We start from the raw sequence: 18618 nt of genomic DNA, 5'->3' as shown, positions 1-18618 counted from the left end.
AGTGAGTCTATACACTGTAGTTGCCTTTGTTGTTGTTTTTTGTTAAGGACTTAATATTCTCTTAAGAGTTCCAAATAATAGTCTCTGTGCTAGAAGAGACCTTACAGATTATCCATTCCAATATCTGCGTTTTCTTGACGAAGAAACCAAGACTCTTTGTGGTGAACACACAATGTGAGATATAGATGATATATTACAGAATTGTACACTTGAAACATATATAATTTTACTACCCATTGTCACCCGAATAAATTTTAATTAAAGAAAGAAACCAAGACTCAAAAGACTTGCTAATGTCACAGTACTAATTAACCAGAATTAAAACCTCATGTTTCTGAATATACTTTACTCCTCTTTCCATTCTAAGCTGCCTAAAAATTCTCCTGTCACTCCTTCCAAGCAAAAAGCATTCTCAATGTTAGATGAATAAATCCCTCTCTTCCCCATTCTTGTTCCTATTGCTAATCTTTACTTTTTCCTCTACATCAGGGAAAAGCTGTATTCTCTAATTTTCTTAGACAGTTCTCTACTGAAGTTCTCTGTTTCCATTTTACCAAAGTAGATCTCTTAAATATCCACAGAATTAATCTTAAGTTTTCTAGTTCCCTTTAGAATCTTGCTGATAACATGAATGAAAACAGTGGTTTTTCAAATTGCTTCACTTGGAGATGGGTGAGATTCTGCCTCCCCCATGTCTGGTTCAACCAGAACTACTACAGTTTTATTTATTTCATGTATTGGACTTCCAAGCAAATTTTATTTTATTTTTTTTATTTTTATTTTTTTTAATTAAATTTATTGGGGTGACAATTGTTAGTAAAATTACATAGATTTCAGGTGTACAATTCTGTATTACATCATCTATAAATCCCATTGTGTGTTCATCACCCAGAGTCAGTTCTCCTTCCATCACCATATATTCGATCCCCCTTACCCTCATCTCCCACCCCCACCCCTCACCCCCCTTACCCTCTGGCAACCACTAAACTATTGTCTGTGTCTATGAGTTTCTGTTTCTCATTTGTTTGTCTTGTTCTTTTGTTGTTTTTGGTTTATATACCACATATCAGTGAAATCACATGGTTCTCTGCTTTTTCTGTCTGACTTGTTTCGCTCAGCATTACTCTCTCAAGATCCATCCATGTTGTCACAAATGTTCCTATATCATCTTTTCTTACTGCGAATAGTATTCCATTGTGTATATATACCACAACTTCTTTATCCATTCATCTATCGAAGGACATTTTGGTTGTTTCCATGTCTTGGCCACCGTAAACAAAGCTGCAATGAACATTGGAGCACACGTGTCTTTATCTCTAAATGTTTTCAGATTTTTGGGTAGATACCCAGGAGAGGGATTGCTGGGTCATATGGCAATTCTATTCGTAATTTTTGAGGAACCTCCACACTGCCTTCCATAACGGCTGCACCAGTCTGCATTCCCACCAACAGTGTATGAGGGTTCCTTTTTCTCCACAGCCTCTCCAACATTTGTTATTATTTGTCTTGTTGATGATAGCCATTCTGACTGGGGTGAGGTGATATCTCATTGTGGTTTTGATTTGCATTTCTCTGATGATTAGTGATGTTGAGCATTTTTTCATATGTCTATTTGCCATTTGTATGTCCTCTTTGGAGAAATGTCTCTTCAAGTCCTCTGCCCATTTTTCAATTGGGTTGTTTGTTTTTTTGTTGTTGAGTTGCATGAGTTCCTTGTATATTCTGGATACTAGCCCCTTATCGGAGGCACTGTTTGCAAAAATCTTCTCCCATTCAGTTGGTGGCCTCTTTATTTTGTCAATGGTTTCTTTTGCTGTGCAGAAGCTTTTAAGTTTCATATAGTCCCATTCGTTTATTTTAGCTTTTACTTCCATTGCCTTTGGAGTCAAGTTCATAAAATGCTCTTTGAACCCAAGGTCCATAAGTTTAGTACCTATGTTTTCTTCTATGCAGTTTATTGTGTCAGGTCTTATGCTTAAGTCTTTGATCCATTTTGAATTAACTTTGGTACATGGTGACAAATAGCAGTCCAGTTTCATTCTTTTGCACGTGGCTATCCAATTCTCCCAGCACCATTTATTGAAGAGGCTGTCTTTGCTCCATTGTATGTTTTTAGCTTCTTTGTCAAAAATTATCTGTCCATATTTATGTGGTTTTATTTCTGGGTTCTCAATTCTATTCCATTGGTCTATGTGTCTGTTTTTCTGCCAATACCATGCTGTTTTGATTATTGTAGCCCTGTAGTACAAGCCAAAGTCAGGAAGTGTGATACCTCCATTATTGTTCTTTTTCTTAAGATTGCTTTGGCTATTCGGGGTCTTTTGTGGTTCCAAACAAATCTGATGATTTTTGTTCTATTTCTTTAAAATATGCCATTGGGATTTTGATGGGGATTGCATTGAATCTGTATATTGCTTTGGGTAATATGGCCATTTTAACTATGTTGATTCTTCCAATCCATGAGCACGGAATGTCTTTCCATTTCTTTGTGTCTTCTTCAATTTCTTTCAAAAATGTCTTATAGTTTTCAGCATATAGGTCTTTCACATCCTTGGTTAAGTTTATTCCTAGGTATTTTATTCTTTTGCTGCAATTGCAAAAGGAATTGTTTTTTGTATTTCTTTTTCTGAGATTTCATTGTTAGTATATAGGAAGGCAATGGACTTTTGTGCGTTGATTTTGTAGCCGGCAACTTTACTGTATTCGTTGATTGTTTCTAATAGCTTTTTGGTGGAGTCTTTAGGGTTTTCTATATATAGCATCATGTCATCTGCAAAGAGTGATAATTTAACTTCTTCATTCCCATTTGGATGCCTTTTATTTCTTTCTCTTGCCTGATTGCTCTGGCAAGGACTTCCAACACTATGTTGAAAAGCAGAGGTGATAGGGGACATCCCTGTCGTGTTCCTGAACGTAGAGCAAAGGGCTTCAGTTTTTCTCCATTAATTATGAGATTAGCAGAGGGCTTGTCATATATGGCCTTTATTATGTTAAGGTATTTTCCTTCTATACCCATTTTATTAAGTGTTTTAATCATAAATGGATGTTGTATCTTGTCAAATGCTTTTTCTGCATCAATTGATATAATCATATGATTTTTGTCCTTTATTTTGTTTATGTGATGTATCACATTGATGGATTTGGATGTTGAACCATCCTTGTGCCCCGGGATGAACCCCACTTGGTCGTGATGAATAATCTTTTTAATGCATTGTTGTATTCGATTTGCTAGAATTTTATTTAGGATTTTTGCATCGGTATTCATTAGAGATATTGGTCTGTAGTTTTCTTTTTTGTGCTGTCCTTACCAGGTTTTGGTATCAGGGTAATGTTGGCCTCATAAAATGAGTTAGGGAGTACTGTCTCTTCTTCAATTTTTGGAAGAGTTTGTGCAGAATTGGTATTAGATCCTCTTTGAAGGTTTGGTAGAATTCACTAGTGAAGCCATCTGGTCCCGGACTTTTGCTTTTGGGAAGGTTTTGGATGACTGATTCAATTTCGTTACTGGTGATCGGTCTGTTTAGATTTTCCAGTTCTTCATGGTTCAGCCTTGAAGGCTATATGTTTCTAAGAACTTGTCCATTTCTTCTAGGTTGTTGAATTTGGTGGCATATAGTCCTTCATAGTATTCTTGGATGATCCTTTGTATTTCTGTGGTGTCCGTGATAACTTCCCTTTTACGTTTCTGATTTTGTTAATCAGTGTCTTCTCTTTTTATCTTAGTAAGTCTAGCCAAGGGTTTGTCAATTTTGTTAATCTTTTCAAAGAACCAGCTCTTTGTCATATTAATTTTTTCTATTGTCTTTTGTTCTCTATTTCATTTAGTTCTGCTCTAATTTTTGTTATTTCCTTTCTTCTGCTGACCTTGGGTTTTACTTGTTCTTCTTTTTCTAGTTCTTTAAGGTGTAACATGAGGTTATTTATTTGGGAGTTTTCTTGTTTCTTGAGATAGGCCTGTAATGAGATAAATTTCCTCTTAAAACTGCTTTCGCTGCATCCCAAAAATTTTGGTAGGATGTATTTTCATTGTCATTTGTTTCTATGTATCTTTTGATCTCTCCTCTAATTTCTTCTTTGACCCAGTCCTTCTTTAAAAGTATGTTGTTTAATCTCCATGTATTTGTGTTTTTTCCGCTTTCTTTTTACAGTTGATATCCAATTTCAAAGCCTTGTGATCAGACAATATGCATGGTATGATTTCAATCTTCTTAAATTTGTTGAGACTGATTTTATGTCCCAATATATGGTCTATCCTTGAGAATGTTCCATGTACACTAGAAAAGAATGTATAGTCTGATGTTTTAGGATGAAGTGCTCTATAAATGTCAATTATGTCCATTTCATCTAATGTGTCATTTAGGGCTACTATTTCGTTATTTATTTTCTGTTTGGATGATCTATCCATAGCCGTCAATGATGTATTTAAGTCCCCTAGTATAATTGTGTTTTGGTCAATTTCTCCCTTTAGTTCTGTTAGTAGTTGCTTGGTGTATTTCGGTGCTCCCTGATTGGGGGCATAAATATTGATGACTGTTATGTCTTCTTGTTGTACAGTCCCGTTCACCATTATGAAATGTCCATCTTTGTCTCTTGTTATCTTTTTCACCTTGAAGTCTGTTTCATCTGATATCATTATGGCTACACCTGATTTTCTCTGGGTACCATTTGCTTGGAGTGTCAATTTCCACCCTTTCACTTTGAGTCTATGCTTGTCCTTGTAGCTGAGATGTGTCTCTTGGAGACAGCATATGGTTGGGTTTAGTTTTTGATCCAATCTGCTACTCTGTGCCTTTTTATTGGTGAGTTCAGTCCATTTACATTTAGGGTGATTATTGATATGTGAGGATTTCCTGTCATTCTATCTTTAGTTTTCTGATAAGTCTGTGTCTCCATTGTTTCTTTGCCTTTTTGTTGTTTTCCATTATTTCTGTGTGGTGGTTTTCTATGATATTTCCCTCTGTTTCTTCTTTTATTTCAGTATATATTTCAATTCTGGATTTATTTTGAGTGTTTACCCTTAAGTTTATGTAAAAGAAAGTTTGATATTTAGAGTATTCCATTTTCTTCAGCACGCTTACTTTCTCCATTCCCATATTCCGTTCAGGCCTTTACTCTCCCCTTTTTGAGTTTTGTTGCCACAAATTGTCCCTGTTGATGGTGGTCGAATAGCCTCCTTTAGTATTTCTTGTAGTGCAGGTCGTGTATTAGAAAATTCCCTCAGCTTCTGTATGTCTGGAAAGGTCTTTATTCCTCCTTCATATCTAAAGGATATCTTTGCTGGATATATTATTCTTGGCTCATGGTTTCTCTCTTTCAATAGTTTGAATATTTGGTTCCACTCCTCCTGGCTTGTAGAGTTTCTGCTGAAAAATCTGATGATAATCTAATGGGCTTTCCTTTGTAAGTTACCGCCTTCTTTTCCCTGGCTGCCTTGAGGATTCTTTCTTTGTCGTTGATTTTAGACAGCTTCAATACAATGTGCCTTGGAGAAGGCCTGTTGGGATTGAGGTAACTAGGTGTTCTATTTGCTTCTTGGATTCGAGGGTCCAGTTCTGTCCACAAATTTGGGAAGTTCTCATCGACAATTTGTTTGAATATATTCTCTGTTCCCTTCTCTTTCTTCTCCTTCTGGTATGCCCATTATTCTTATATTGCTCTTTCTGATGGAGTCAGAAAGTTCTTGTAGAGTTCTTTCATTTCTTTTAAGTCTCAAGTCTCTTTCTTCTTCAATTTGTGTCATTTCCAGGTTTCTATCTTCGATGTCACTGATTCTTTGCTCCATCTGGTCAACTCTACTACCTAAGCTGGTTATTTCATTCTTAATTTCTTCTATTGAGTTCTTAATCTCCAGAAATTCTATTTGGTTCTTTTTAAGATTTCAATCTCTTTCGTAAAATGCTCATGCTGTTCTTTGATTGAGTTTCTGAGTTCCTTTAACTGCCTATCTGTGTTTTCTTGTATCTCGTTGAGTTTTTTCAGAACTGCAATCTTGAATTCTCTGTCATTTAAGTCACATATTTCTGTATCTTTAAGTGCCTTCTCTGGAGATTTTTCACTTTCTTTCTGAGCTATCTTGTTGCCTTGGTTATTCATGGCGATTACTGGTTTACTATTTCTCTTCCTAGACATCTACAGGAGTGACTTCTGCAACAGGTTGATAGAAAGCGGTCTTTCTTTTGTTTGCCAGTACTTGTTGGTAGAATGTTTTATTATTTCTCCAACTGCAACTTATTTTCTTCTCCCACACAGTAGTGCTATGTTTTCTCTGCACTATTCCAACTTCTCACACAATGGGGGATTCCCTGGGAGACGGGCTTCTCCTCTGTTAATAGTTCGTCTAGGTCACAGGGCGCAGTGTCCCGTGGGTATGCGGAGAGCTTTTGATGTTCCAAAGCTCTTCCAGCTGCTGATTCAGAGCCCGTATATTTCAGCAGTTCTGTTTACTCCTGCAGGGATCCGCCCAGATAGGTGGGGTCAGGGGCGGGTGAGTTGTGAGAGGTGGCCCAGAGCAATGGCGGCGACCACCACCACAGCCGGTCCTGCTTCCACAGCTCTCTCCCTTTGCTGGAACTAGTTGGGCTGTGAATTTGTGTTTGCGGTCCACAGTTCTCAAAACAGCAAATTTTCTGTTGTTTTGATCTGACACTGCTACTGTTTCGCTTCTAGCACCGGGCAGGTGGGGCGGGCGAGCTCTGGGAGGGAGGAGGGGCGGCTAGTCTCAGTGCCTAAGGCTCCGTTCTCTGCTCGGCAGTGCGGGCTTAAACCACCGTTTTCAGCCTTTTCCCTCAGTCTTTTCTCCGAGGTCTCTGCCGTGAGCGTTGGGTTCAGCCGTGTTATATGCTGTCCCCTCAGCCCTGTGGAGCCCTGGCGGAGCCCTAGCAGTCCGAGTTCTTCCCTCTCCCGCAGCTGCGGTAGTTCCGGGAAGCAGCGAGCTCGGCGCACTGAGCCAGGTCTGCGTCCTGCGCCCGCGCGGCTCCGTCTCCGCGCACTTCTCCCTTTCCTCCTCCCTCCACTCGCGCGAATCTCCCACCTGTAGGTGATTTCAGTCGGTAGTGGGCCTCTTCGTGTTGCTTGTCTGCTGTGCAGGGAGTCCTTTGTGGAGTTTTTGTTGTTCGATTCTTTGTAAATTCCAGGGGAGCTTTACAGAGGCTCACCTCACTCCGCCATTTTTCCGGAAGTCTGCAAATTTTATTTTAATAGAAGATTTAAAAGGAGAAGAGAGAGAGATTGAGAGAGAAAGACATATTTGAAAATCACTGATTTAGACAATGGATGAAGTAAGTCCAAGAGGAATCACAAAGCTCCCCAAATAGAGCTCTGGGAACAATGGGAAAAACCAATGCCATATCATGCCTGCGTTACCTCAAGACAATTGATCAGGCTCGGGACAGTATTGGGGCCATGAATCCTAATTCCTGGAAATGGAAACATCAGGAAACAAATTGGAAGTCTGTAGATGGGGTACATTTTCTGGGTTAGGCATTTGTTCAGAGCCTAGGAATTCTCTCAGAGCCTGAAATGAACCTACATATATATATTCACAACTGATTTTTGTCAAAGGTGCAAAAGGCAGTCAATGGAGAAAAGGTACCTTTTTAAATAATTGATGCTAGAGCAATTGGACAGCCAAAAATAAATAAATAAATAAAATGATCCCCAACCTAAACTTCATGTCTTATGCAAAAATTAAATAAAAAATGTATTATAGATATAAACATTTAGAAAGGAAACATAGGAGAAAATTTTCTGATCTTCTTCAAGGCAAAGAATTCTTAGATTTGACAACAAAATCACAATCCATAAAAAGAAAAAAATAATCAATTGGACCTCATTAAAATTAAAAAATTTTGCTCTGTCAAAGACCATGCAAAGGATATGAAAAGACAAACTACAGACTGGGAGAAAATATTTGCAAGCCACATATCTAACCAAAGACATATATAGAATACAAAAATAATCCCTCTCCTTGGTATCTACCAAAAAAATCTGAAAATATTTATCCGTAAAGATATATGTGCTCCGATGTTCACTGCAGCTTTATTTACAGTGGCCAAGACATGGAAAGAACCAAAGTGTCCTTTGATAGATGATTGGATAAAGAAGATGTGGTATATATACACAACAGAATACTATTCTGCCATGAGAAAAGATGAAATAATGCCATTTATGATGACATGGATGGATCTTGAGATTATTATGCTAAGCGAAATAAGTCAGACAGAAAAAGTCGAGAACCATATGATTTCACTGATATGTGGTATACAAAACTGAAAACAACAAAAGAACAAGACAAACAAATGAAGAAACAAAAACTCATAGACACCGACAATAGTTTAGTGGTTACCAGAGGGTAAGGGGGGGTGGTAGATGAGGGTAAAAGGGATCAAATATATGGTGATGGAAGGAGAACTGATTTTGGTTGATAAACACACAATGTGATAGATAGATGATGTATTACAGAATTGTACACCTGAAATCTGTGTAACTTTACTAACAATTGTCACCCCAATAAACTTTAATTTAAAAAAGTAACTTAAATCTCAACAGTAAGAAAAAATCCAATTAGAAAATGAACAAAAGACATGAAGATACATTTCACTGAGAGGGAATTACAGATGTTAACTATGCACATGGAAAGATATTTAACATTAGCCATCAGGGACATACAAAAAACCCACAATGAGATATCAATACAAACTCAGAAGAATGGATAAAATAAAAAGTAGTGAAAACACCAAATACTGATGAGGATGTAGACAAACTGGATCACTAATACTTTTCTGGTGAGAATGCAAATGGTATAGCCACTCTCGAAAACAAGTCCTTACAAAACTAAACGTGTAATTACCATATGATTCAGCAGTTGTGCTCTTGAGCATTTATCCCCAGAGAAATGAAAACATATTGGCATAAAAACCTGCACATGAATGTTTATAGCAGCTTTACTTGTAATAGCCCTGAACTGGAATCATCCCACATGCCCTTCAATGGGTGAATGGTTACATGCTATATGATTACACTTATATAATATTCTTGACATCAAAATTACAGTGATGGCAAAGATTTTTAGTTACCAGAGCTTAGGGATGGGGGAGGGGTAGATGTTGCTATAAAGGCATAGCACGAGAGAGCCCTTTGGTGAGGATGCAGTTCTGTATCTCGACTGGTGATGATTACACAAAAATATATACATGTGGTGAAACTGCATGGGACTACTACTACTACTATTACCACCACCACCACCACCACTACACACACCCATGAGTAAATGGAAAACTGCAATGTGTTACCATTGCAGGAAATTGAGTGAAGAGTAAGTGGTACAAGTATACCTCCCTGTATATCAACTTCCTGTGAATCTATATTTCAAAATAAAATTAGAGAAAATATTAACTAAAAAATAAAAGCAGCCATATAATCTCGCCCATTTCAGAGCCCAAGTTGCTCAGAAAAAGATAATTAACTTTTTCTCTTATCTTCTTATAGGACCTGTACCTGCCTCTGTCGTTGGATGACTCAGACTCACTTGGTGATTCCATGTGAAGAAGGAGAGAGTATTCAGAGTCCAGAGTACAAATCCAAGCTTACTGTTACAATAGGGTACTTCTGCTCAAGTGTCCAACAGGGTTATTGGTGCTTTCAAGTTTTTATTTTTTTGTTATTGTTGTTATTTAAAAAACAACAACACTGTAATATGTTGGGTTTATTTTCCTGTGATTTCTCCTCTGGGCCACTGATTGATCCACAGTTCCCAATTGTAAGAGATAGATTGATAACCATACTTTGGGGTATCTTTCCAGGGATGCAAAATGTGATAGTCCATGACCGTCCTACTGAATATTTAGGCATCTCCATTATTTTCCCTGTCTCACTTTGCTCATACACAGGAGTCATCCTTTTGTAGAGGGTTGTTTACATACATGCACTTAAAATGTGTGTGTGGTGAAAACATCATTGGCAAATCCAAGAGTGATAAACACAAGTACCTCCTGACTCCCAATCTCGAGAATCCTGGAAGATCCTCAGAGGATGGCAAGGCAGCTCCCTGGTCTTGCTCTTCACACCTGATTGAGCCCACTGTTTGTTGTCTAGCATCAATTCTGGCTAACCATGGGGAGAAACACCAGCAACTTATAATTCTGACACTAGACACTTAGGGCCCTGGTACAGGGCTGGCTGAAAGAGACTAGGCAGAATTGGAAAACACTGTAGGCATCTCAGTAAAGTTTATAAATCACAGTGAATTCCTTGTCAACTCCTCCACTGGGGCAATTTAGAATCAATAAGCAATTAATAGAGTTGGGGGTGACGGACTTCATATAGCTGATTCCTCTAGGAGGCTGTCTAACATAGCAAATTATTACACAAAGTGTATGGTATCCATCTATCTCTGTTCTATTGAATGCCTTGTAAACAGCCAACACTGAAAACACTGTGAGAATTTGTTTTCAGGTCTGTTACCTTTCGGTCGCTTTTTATAGCAAGGAACCAATATCCTTTTTATAAAACCTCTTGTCTGTATTTCAGGAGCAAACTCTTCAAGCTCCTTTTTTATAAACTGGTGATTTTTCTTTTGTCTAAAAAACACAGCAGAAAATTTATCAAAAAAAATGCAGAATAACGTAGTTTAGAAATCATGCTGTCACTGCCAAACAGAGACCTCCAGGAGTAAACAAAATAAATAGCAGAGGCCAATTCAATAGAATCAGTCTTTTGATAACTTTTTAACAGTTATGCTTACATTAATAATTTCAATGTGGACCAGACATTCTAATTATATTTTAAATGAAATGTTATGGCATATTTTAAGCAACTCTTTTTTATCTATAATCCTGATAGTTCATACTGAAGCTACAGAAACCTTTCTCCTGTCTTTAACACTAGAAAGGGTTTCTCTTTGCTAAGGACTGATCATTTCAAATAATTATAAGTCTTTGAGGTACAGGTTCATAACACTGCTTTTTGTCTGTAATCATAGCCCATAATTGCAAAGATAACTAAATTTAAGTGAAAACCATGCATGCCAATTCTGTGTTTGTTTTTAACAGATATGAAGATTTTCTTATTTCTTCGTAATGTGCAGATAGTTGGAAAAGCGCAACATTTGAAGCCAAGTTGCTTCTTGGCTATTGAATGACTTGCAGTTTTCCTCTACTTTAATAGGAATGAGCTTGCTGTGTGTGTGTGTGTGTGTGTGTGTGTGTGTGTGTGTGTGCATGCACGCGCGTGCAGGCGTGTGAAAGTACCCCTTCATAATTGAGAGATACTACAGGATACTCCAACATTGATCAGTAGCAACTTGGTGGCCTTGCTGATGAGCACTGTGTAGGAGGGAATTCAGTGGTGGAAGGGGTACTTCAGATGCCTCTAGACAAGATTCAGATGACCTCCGCTACAAGAGACATTCTTGGTTCAAGAGAAGTCCAGATGGTGGCAGTACTGATTCCTGGTTAAATTGGTCATTGAAGAACCCCAAAATATGATAATCTCTTTTTGCCCCTCTCCTCTATTTGTAGGTTTTTTAGAAACCATTAAGAAGCCCATTTTACTTACTCCTTTAATTCTTTTTGAAAAATTCAAGGTTTTCTTAGTACCTCCCAGAACAATTTGTAGTTAACTGGGAAAAATTGGTGCTTGAAATGGGTGGTGTTATAGAGAGTGGTAGGAGGTCTATTTGTAAACTTCAGGTCAGACCCCCAAAGATTCCATCCTTTCTCTAGATCTTTCTCTAGATCTCATTTATTCCACTTCCTTCCATCTATGATGAAATTAAGGCTGAAGCAGCTAAATGACCTGCTGGAAAGAGCGGGACTAGAGGAGAGATTGAGATTTCCTTATATCCAGGCCCTATGATACCTCTCTGAGTGTTGCCTTGCTTGTGGCATATGTATCATTAGGAAATACTAAATGGACGTTTTCTTTAGAATAATCTTTGAACCAACAATCTCCTATAATAATAGATTTTCCATCTTTCTTGTAATAAATTATAGGGAAATATTTCTGTACTGCCACTTCAGGGGGACTTGGTATAGTTAAAAATTCAAGGCTTTAGTAATTGCATTTTAAATTGGCCCATTTTCAAGGCAAAAAAGAAAAAAATTGTAACTGAGCTACTTCACCCATCATTCATTTCCAATTTTACCCAATCCAGTTTTACTACTAAATTCCCATTGTGTTACCTGCTGCACAGTTAGCAAATAACAAGTCATTCACCAAACACTTGCTTCCACTCACCCCATTCTTTCTTCCTCTTTAACACACACATACAAACACACACTCAATTGATCTGTTGCTTATTCCTACCTCCTGATTTTTCTCCCTTACAGAAATAGAAATAGGGACCAAGAAGGGGAAAATGTATATATGGGGTCAGGGCAGAACAACTTCATAAGTGGTGTTAACTAGAGGTAAATTGAGAGAAAATTTCCTTTTCAGTTTGGAAAGGACAGCCATTAGCATGACTTCTTTTTGTCCTTACGGACTTTAGTATTAGCCTAGATTGAATCATAGAGTTTTCTAGCTGGAAGGAACCTTAAGATCACATCATCTACTCTAAATTTTCGTCATTTTCAGGCCAATAATGGAGATGCAGAGGTAAAGTAATTTCCCCAAGGTCACACAGCTGGCTAGGGGCAAGTCTGGGATTAGAACCTACATCTTCTGGCTCTTATTCCAGGGCCTTTTCCAACTGAACTGTACTGCCTTCAACTAGGCTCCTGAGAATTCTTTCCCAGGATCATGTTGCATCTTGGAGCCATATGCTGCTGTCCTGATCTCAGTGGGAAATCCACCCAGCAACCTAATACAGCTTTTTCTCCCTGTATTCATATGGTTCCCATCCACATGGACTGCAGATGTCTGCAAAGAGAAGGAAGCACTGAAGACCAACAGGAGCAATGGGGTCCCTGACCTTGTGCATCCAACACAAGGGATCACTGTGAGAAGCCCAACACAGGGGATCACCTTGAGAAGCCCTCAGAACAGCCCCCTGAGTTCCTGCCCTGTCCAAATGGGATATAGAAAGACTGGTTTTCCCAAACAGCTCATTTTATCTCATTTCACACTGGTTGGTCTTCATAGGTCGAGGGAAATGTTTCTTGGTTTTAGAGCATGGAAAGGAAGGAAGGAAGAGGGAACAACAGCTTTGTTCATCCTGACTTTCTGTGATGGCTTTTTAGTATTTTTAAAATGAGTGTGGCTACCATTTGCTGGCAATGATTTCTTTTAAAAATATGGGAGTGAGACTAGCTAGAGAAAATAACCTGGTCTTGCTGTGGTTATCCTCATCCGCAATGTTCCCATAACCATCTTGCCATTATAGGGACAATTTCCAAGTATAAGCAAGGGACTTTGTGACTAAAATGTACCCTGGCCTATGTTAAACATTGGCTCCTTGTGTTTGCACTAAAATAGTAAGCTATGTGCTCTACACACCATACTCATCTTGTGTACACTGCTCCTGTGGCCTTCCATGGCAGTAACCAGGACAACAAGTTCTGAACACGTACTATTACTCACAGCAAGCCTCTTCCTGGGAACTAAAGGGTATTTATTAGTTCAGTTCCAAGAGACCTCCTTCCAGGCTTACCCTATTCCTCAGGAAATTCTGTCTCATTCCCGCTTCTCCTCCCCAATCCAAAATAACCAAGAAACCTTAAAGTGGATGTGTATTTATCTGAAGAAGGCAAGAAGAAACGGTCTGAGCCCCTAGATCCCTCTTTGAATTAACCAGTCCAAGTCTTAGAGCAGCAATCCAGTGCTTGCCTTGGAAAAAATTGTGTCCGCTTCCCTAGTCCTTTCAGTATTATGGATGGACATGCTCCCAATCCACCTCAGATTTGGTTCTCAACTTAAAAAACAAACAAACATGTCTTCCTTGGACAAGGGAACAAGGCTTCGCATGTCCCCAAAATGAGCTCTAGCACACTGATGAGAATGCTTCCAAAGACCCGCTCACCTCAGAAATATCTATGCCAAGAGACTTACCCAGATAGATGCACTGGGACAGTGGGGTTTGAATGACCTCATCCACTGTCCAGTTTGCTATGGAAATAAAAGCATTAGAAATAAAAATAAAAATAAAAACAAATCAAACAAAAAAAACAAGGACATTGGAACTTGTCCTTGGCCACTTGGGGTCACTTTGATCTCCACGGCCAGGTCTCACTCATACATTGCCTTCATTGCATTAAGGGATTTAGCTCTTAGGCCTAGGCTGGTTTCCTAAGTAAATGATCAGTGTTTTGAAGCTTATCTTGGATGGGGGAGGGATTAGAGTTGTATGTTTTTGGACCTGGGATCTAGAGAGACTAAAGGTACAGCCATTGATAGGCCAGAAGTGATCTGAGACCTCTTGTGTACAATGATGCCTTGCAATTGCTGGTCTTCCTGGGTGTTGCTCCTGGTATGGAACTTTGAAGCTGTCACTCTTCTGCCCATATGTAGCCTCATCTACTGTTCTGATTCCATGGAAGTTTTCCTCTTCCTTACAGGTGTTACCACTTGGAGCAAGGATACTGCATTGATCCCTCATGCCTAGCTTTTGGATGGAGAGGCATCTCTGACAGGTTCTCTGGTTATTGTTGATCCAGACCCAGTCTAGTACTCTTAACACTCAGTGAATTGTCCTTAATCATAGCTAAAGGCTGTGATCCTAAACTAAGGCAACACAGGTCATTTCTTAAAAATGAATTCCCAACAGGCCCAATAATTTTCATCTATGGCCTATGCAATGTTTTGCTGCAAGTACAAAGTAATATATGAAACATGAAAGTATGCACTACCCTTGCTTACATTTTTAAAATTTTTGATTGAGATTTTTTTGGGAAGAAATAAATTAGAGGTAAAATTAAAGTTCTCTATTTCAATTTTAATAACATACTTACAATTTTAAAAAGCAATAAGTCCAAAAAAATAAATTCCCAATTTTATTCTTCCTCTGGCTTGCAGACCTCACTTCTCTAGTAGGTAAAAGGCTGGAAGTTTTAGTCACACAGTAGCCAAGTCACGTGTGTGGGGATAAAATGCATTTCTAAACCGACAGAGCACTGAATCCAATGGGCAACCTACTATAGTCTGGGACTGTCAGCAGCTTCTCCTAGCCCCTTCTACTTTCTCTTTTCAGAGACTAAAAGACTCACTCTTCATTGGCTTTTCTTTTAGTATGCCTGGTTAAAGAATCTTGCCCCTCCTATCTCTTCAGGAAAAAATGACTTCCTCCTCTCTCTCGCATACCTGGGTCCTCAAAGATCTAGTGTGATCTTTACACCCAGCTTCTCAGTGTTGGTGTTGCTTCCTGCTTGTTTCCCATTAAGGATCCATGCAGATCTCCCACTTTGGCCTAGGTAGCGTGACACTGGTTATCATGTGACAAGACTCTTGAAGCCCCCTTCTGCCTGCCTAATTTGGATCTCTTAGTTTATAGGCTTCAACATCTTCTGGAATCAGAGGCAATCTTGCCTTGCCTTGGATGCCAGGGGTAGGAAAATATAGAATTCCCTTTGGAAATAAAGGCACCTTCCTGCTCCAGATTAGAAAGACAGGCTAGTGAGAGAGGGCAGATGGCACAGCCTAAGTCAGAACAAACACCTTGTAAATTAAGGCAAAAACAGGCATTGAGACTTCTCATTTCTGGGTTAGTAACCTGAGGAAATCAATGGGTTTTTTGCCACTCTCTACCTCCCCTGCGTATCTCTTTGCTTTTTCTCTCTAGTTCACTATTTTTTATTTTAGTTTTATACTCTGTGTTGCCACTCTCTTTCCACAGTACATACATCCACCCTTTGTCCTCTGCAATTTTTTTACTCTGTCTTTTGTCCTCTAAAAGCCTTTTAATTTTTTTTCCTTCCTCCTTGTCTAGGAATTGGGCATATGTCTCTGCTTAACCCTGTGATTTCCCCTTGGTGATGAGAATTATTTCCCTACTCAGCCAGCCCTGATCCTACCCACGTCTAGTAAGAAGTAAATTGGTGGGAATAATCCAAATCTGGCCCTTTATTCTTCGCCCTTTTCAGTTGTAATTCCCTGAAGCGGATCCACACAAGCAGTTTCCTTATAGCTCATGTACCTTTTGGCCTTTGCTTTCCAAGCACTGTGCAGAATACTTTGTGATTACTTTTTAGTCTTCCATTTTGTGGAGCAGTTAAGTGTGCTCAGAGAAATAATCAGCAGAACAGAAAAATCCACCCATGGATTCATATCAGCTAAATACTATTAATTAATTTTGTTTAATGTGCTCTTAGTTTGAAAAGCTGCAATGTAATATAATAAGAGACCACAGGTAATTTCCCCTGTCATTTGGTTTGGCTGGGTGGTCGTGTTGGGTGGGGGAACAATTTGTTTAAAGTTTTACCAACATACATTAAGCTCTGCATAACAACCTTATATTTTGGGGCTTGCCAACTGCTGATTTTTTTTTTTTTTTTTTTTTTTTTTGCTAAACTTATAGGCAATTGGGGTTGATTTAAATGAAAAGTGTATTTAACAAATCCATACCATAAAAAGAAACATTTGCTTAACTGAAATGTGTTTTTCCATCTGTTACTAAATTAACCTAAATATTTACTGTCGACACCAACTGTTCATGATTTTGTTCAGGTAGTCCATATAAAAGTAACTATTAGACAAATAAGTCAGCCTGTAGGTGCTAATTTATTTAACAGGGTACAAAGCCCTTGGGAATGTCAATGCTTGGCAATACGATATGGAATGCCCTTTCCAATGCCATTTCTTTATAAGTCCTTTTAATGGGATTTGAGCAAGTAAGAGGTTATATCAAAATGTCTTCAATGTATGGTCCTGTAATATATTGCAGCTTGACGCCAATGATCCCTTATAACTTGTACACAACTGATGCATGTTTTGATTGAATTTTTGCATTTCTCATGTGTGGTAAGTTCTTTAAAACATTTTTGGTCATCATTTTCTGCCATTAAACTTGTACAGAAAACTGTTTTATGGCCATTTTCAAAGGGAGAAAGTTTAAAATGGAAACAGCCCACCCTTTCTGTCCTATATCTGTAGTTAGAACTCAGTAAGTGTAGCAAAACAACTGTAATTGGTGGTTGTAGTGTTAGAGATGTTAGCTTGCTAGTGACTAGCTTTGGAGAGTAAATGCATGGTATTGTACATCACATTTCTTAAATAACTCATTTTAATCTCTGAAAAGAAAATATTCTTCCTTGTGATCCCTCCTCCCTCCCTTGGCCTCTCCTTCCCCCTGCTCCCAGGTGTCTTTACAGTTGTAAATAACTGATTTGGGGGCCAACAATATTTTTCAAGTAAAGTCAGAAAAGAACAAACAAATAAAAAAGGGGGGACGAAGCATTTCTCAACAGTCTCTCTGCAGTTATTGACCATTTCTCAAGGAATGGCATTGTGATCAAAGACTAAACTCCCCTTTACATAAAAATCAGTGGCAAATTGGGAGTGCAATTGGCCATTTAACTACATTGCAGAATTGTCTAGTTCTCAGAGTCACATATAATCAAATGACAGCAAACAATGATGTCTCTATCCCTGCAGCAGTTTTGAAGGCTCTGCTTGACCAATGACCAATAATTATTAAAAAAAAAAAAAAAAAAAAAAAAAAAAAAAAAAACAGAGAAAGACAACAGATATTTAGGAATTATTATCTGCCCCTTCAGAATAGTTACAGGCAGAAAAGACAAGGACTTGGGTTTATATTCACTGCTGTTGGTTTCCCAGGGAATGCCTAGCCTTCTCTTAGACTGTAATTCAAAACGCATTCTCATTTTTGGTATGCTGTTCCCACTTGGACTGGTAGGTTTGGTGAGGCCCATGTAAAGCAGCTGGAGCAGACCCTTTTCATCTCCTGTGCCTGCTAATCTCCCTCTTCCTCCCTCCACAATTTGATGAGGGCTTTCTTTGGTCAGAGGACTTCAAAGTCTAGAAAATTTCCCCATGTGTGTAGCGTGTTGTGAACTATGAATGCTGTACATTCACAGCATTCAACACCGGGCAGCCAAGAGCTGCTCTTGCAATCATTTTGGCTCTCAAGCTCTGTTCTTCATCTCATTCTCATTTCTGTGTACATTTGCAAGATGTGTGTAATGTCATTTTCCAAAAATAAAATTTGATTTCAATATTTCTGGCTGACATTCTTTCTTTTTAAGCATTGAACCAGTGATCATGTAACCACAAAATGTCCAATCTGGCAGAAAACTTAGACAATATTTTGTCCAACCTTTAATTTTATAGATGAAGAAAGCTGAGGATCAATGTATGATGGAAATACCATAATTAACAGCACAGCACATTTGCAACATATAAGATCTTGGATCTCTCTTCCAGAGTTGAGCAGAAATTAAACGACCTCTTTTTACATATAAGACGCTTTGGCTAAGGTCAGTCTGTGCCATCAGAATAGGTGGTCACTTCTAGTACTGTGTTTTCAGAGGTCCAAGAAAGACTCCATGGGTTCCTCAAAAATACTTTTACCTGTTGCCTGAAATTCCTTTGACAGTGTTCCAGTTCTCCCTCCATAGGTTGATGGTACAACCACTCTTTGGGAGAGGGAACTCCTAAATATCTTATTCACCATCAGGCATAAGTGACTAATTAAATGTTTTTTACAGATAAGGTTTTATTAACAGGCAG

General features: G+C 38.5%; 1 protein-coding gene across 4 annotated transcripts in view; it reads left to right on the top strand.

The window, feature by feature from the left end:
* Positions 1-18106, top strand: part of DCX (doublecortin) — a 196273-nt gene extending 178167 nt beyond the window's left edge. For all 4 annotated transcript variants that reach the window (XM_074323613.1, XM_019719327.2, XM_074323612.1 and 1 more), the window contains one exon: positions 9487-18106. In XM_074323613.1, coding sequence (XP_074179714.1) covers positions 9487-9543 — 57 coding nt within the window. In that variant the 3' untranslated portion in view covers positions 9544-18106. The remainder of the gene's footprint in view (positions 1-9486) is intronic.
* Positions 18107-18618: the final 512 nt, after the last annotated feature.

This window comes from Rhinolophus sinicus, chromosome X (assembly GCF_036562045.2).
Source record: "Rhinolophus sinicus isolate RSC01 chromosome X, ASM3656204v1, whole genome shotgun sequence".
NCBI classification, from domain to species: Eukaryota; Metazoa; Chordata; class Mammalia; order Chiroptera; family Rhinolophidae; genus Rhinolophus; species Rhinolophus sinicus.
Note: the sequence above shows the minus strand (reverse complement) of the source record. Positions and strands in the feature narration are given on the sequence as shown.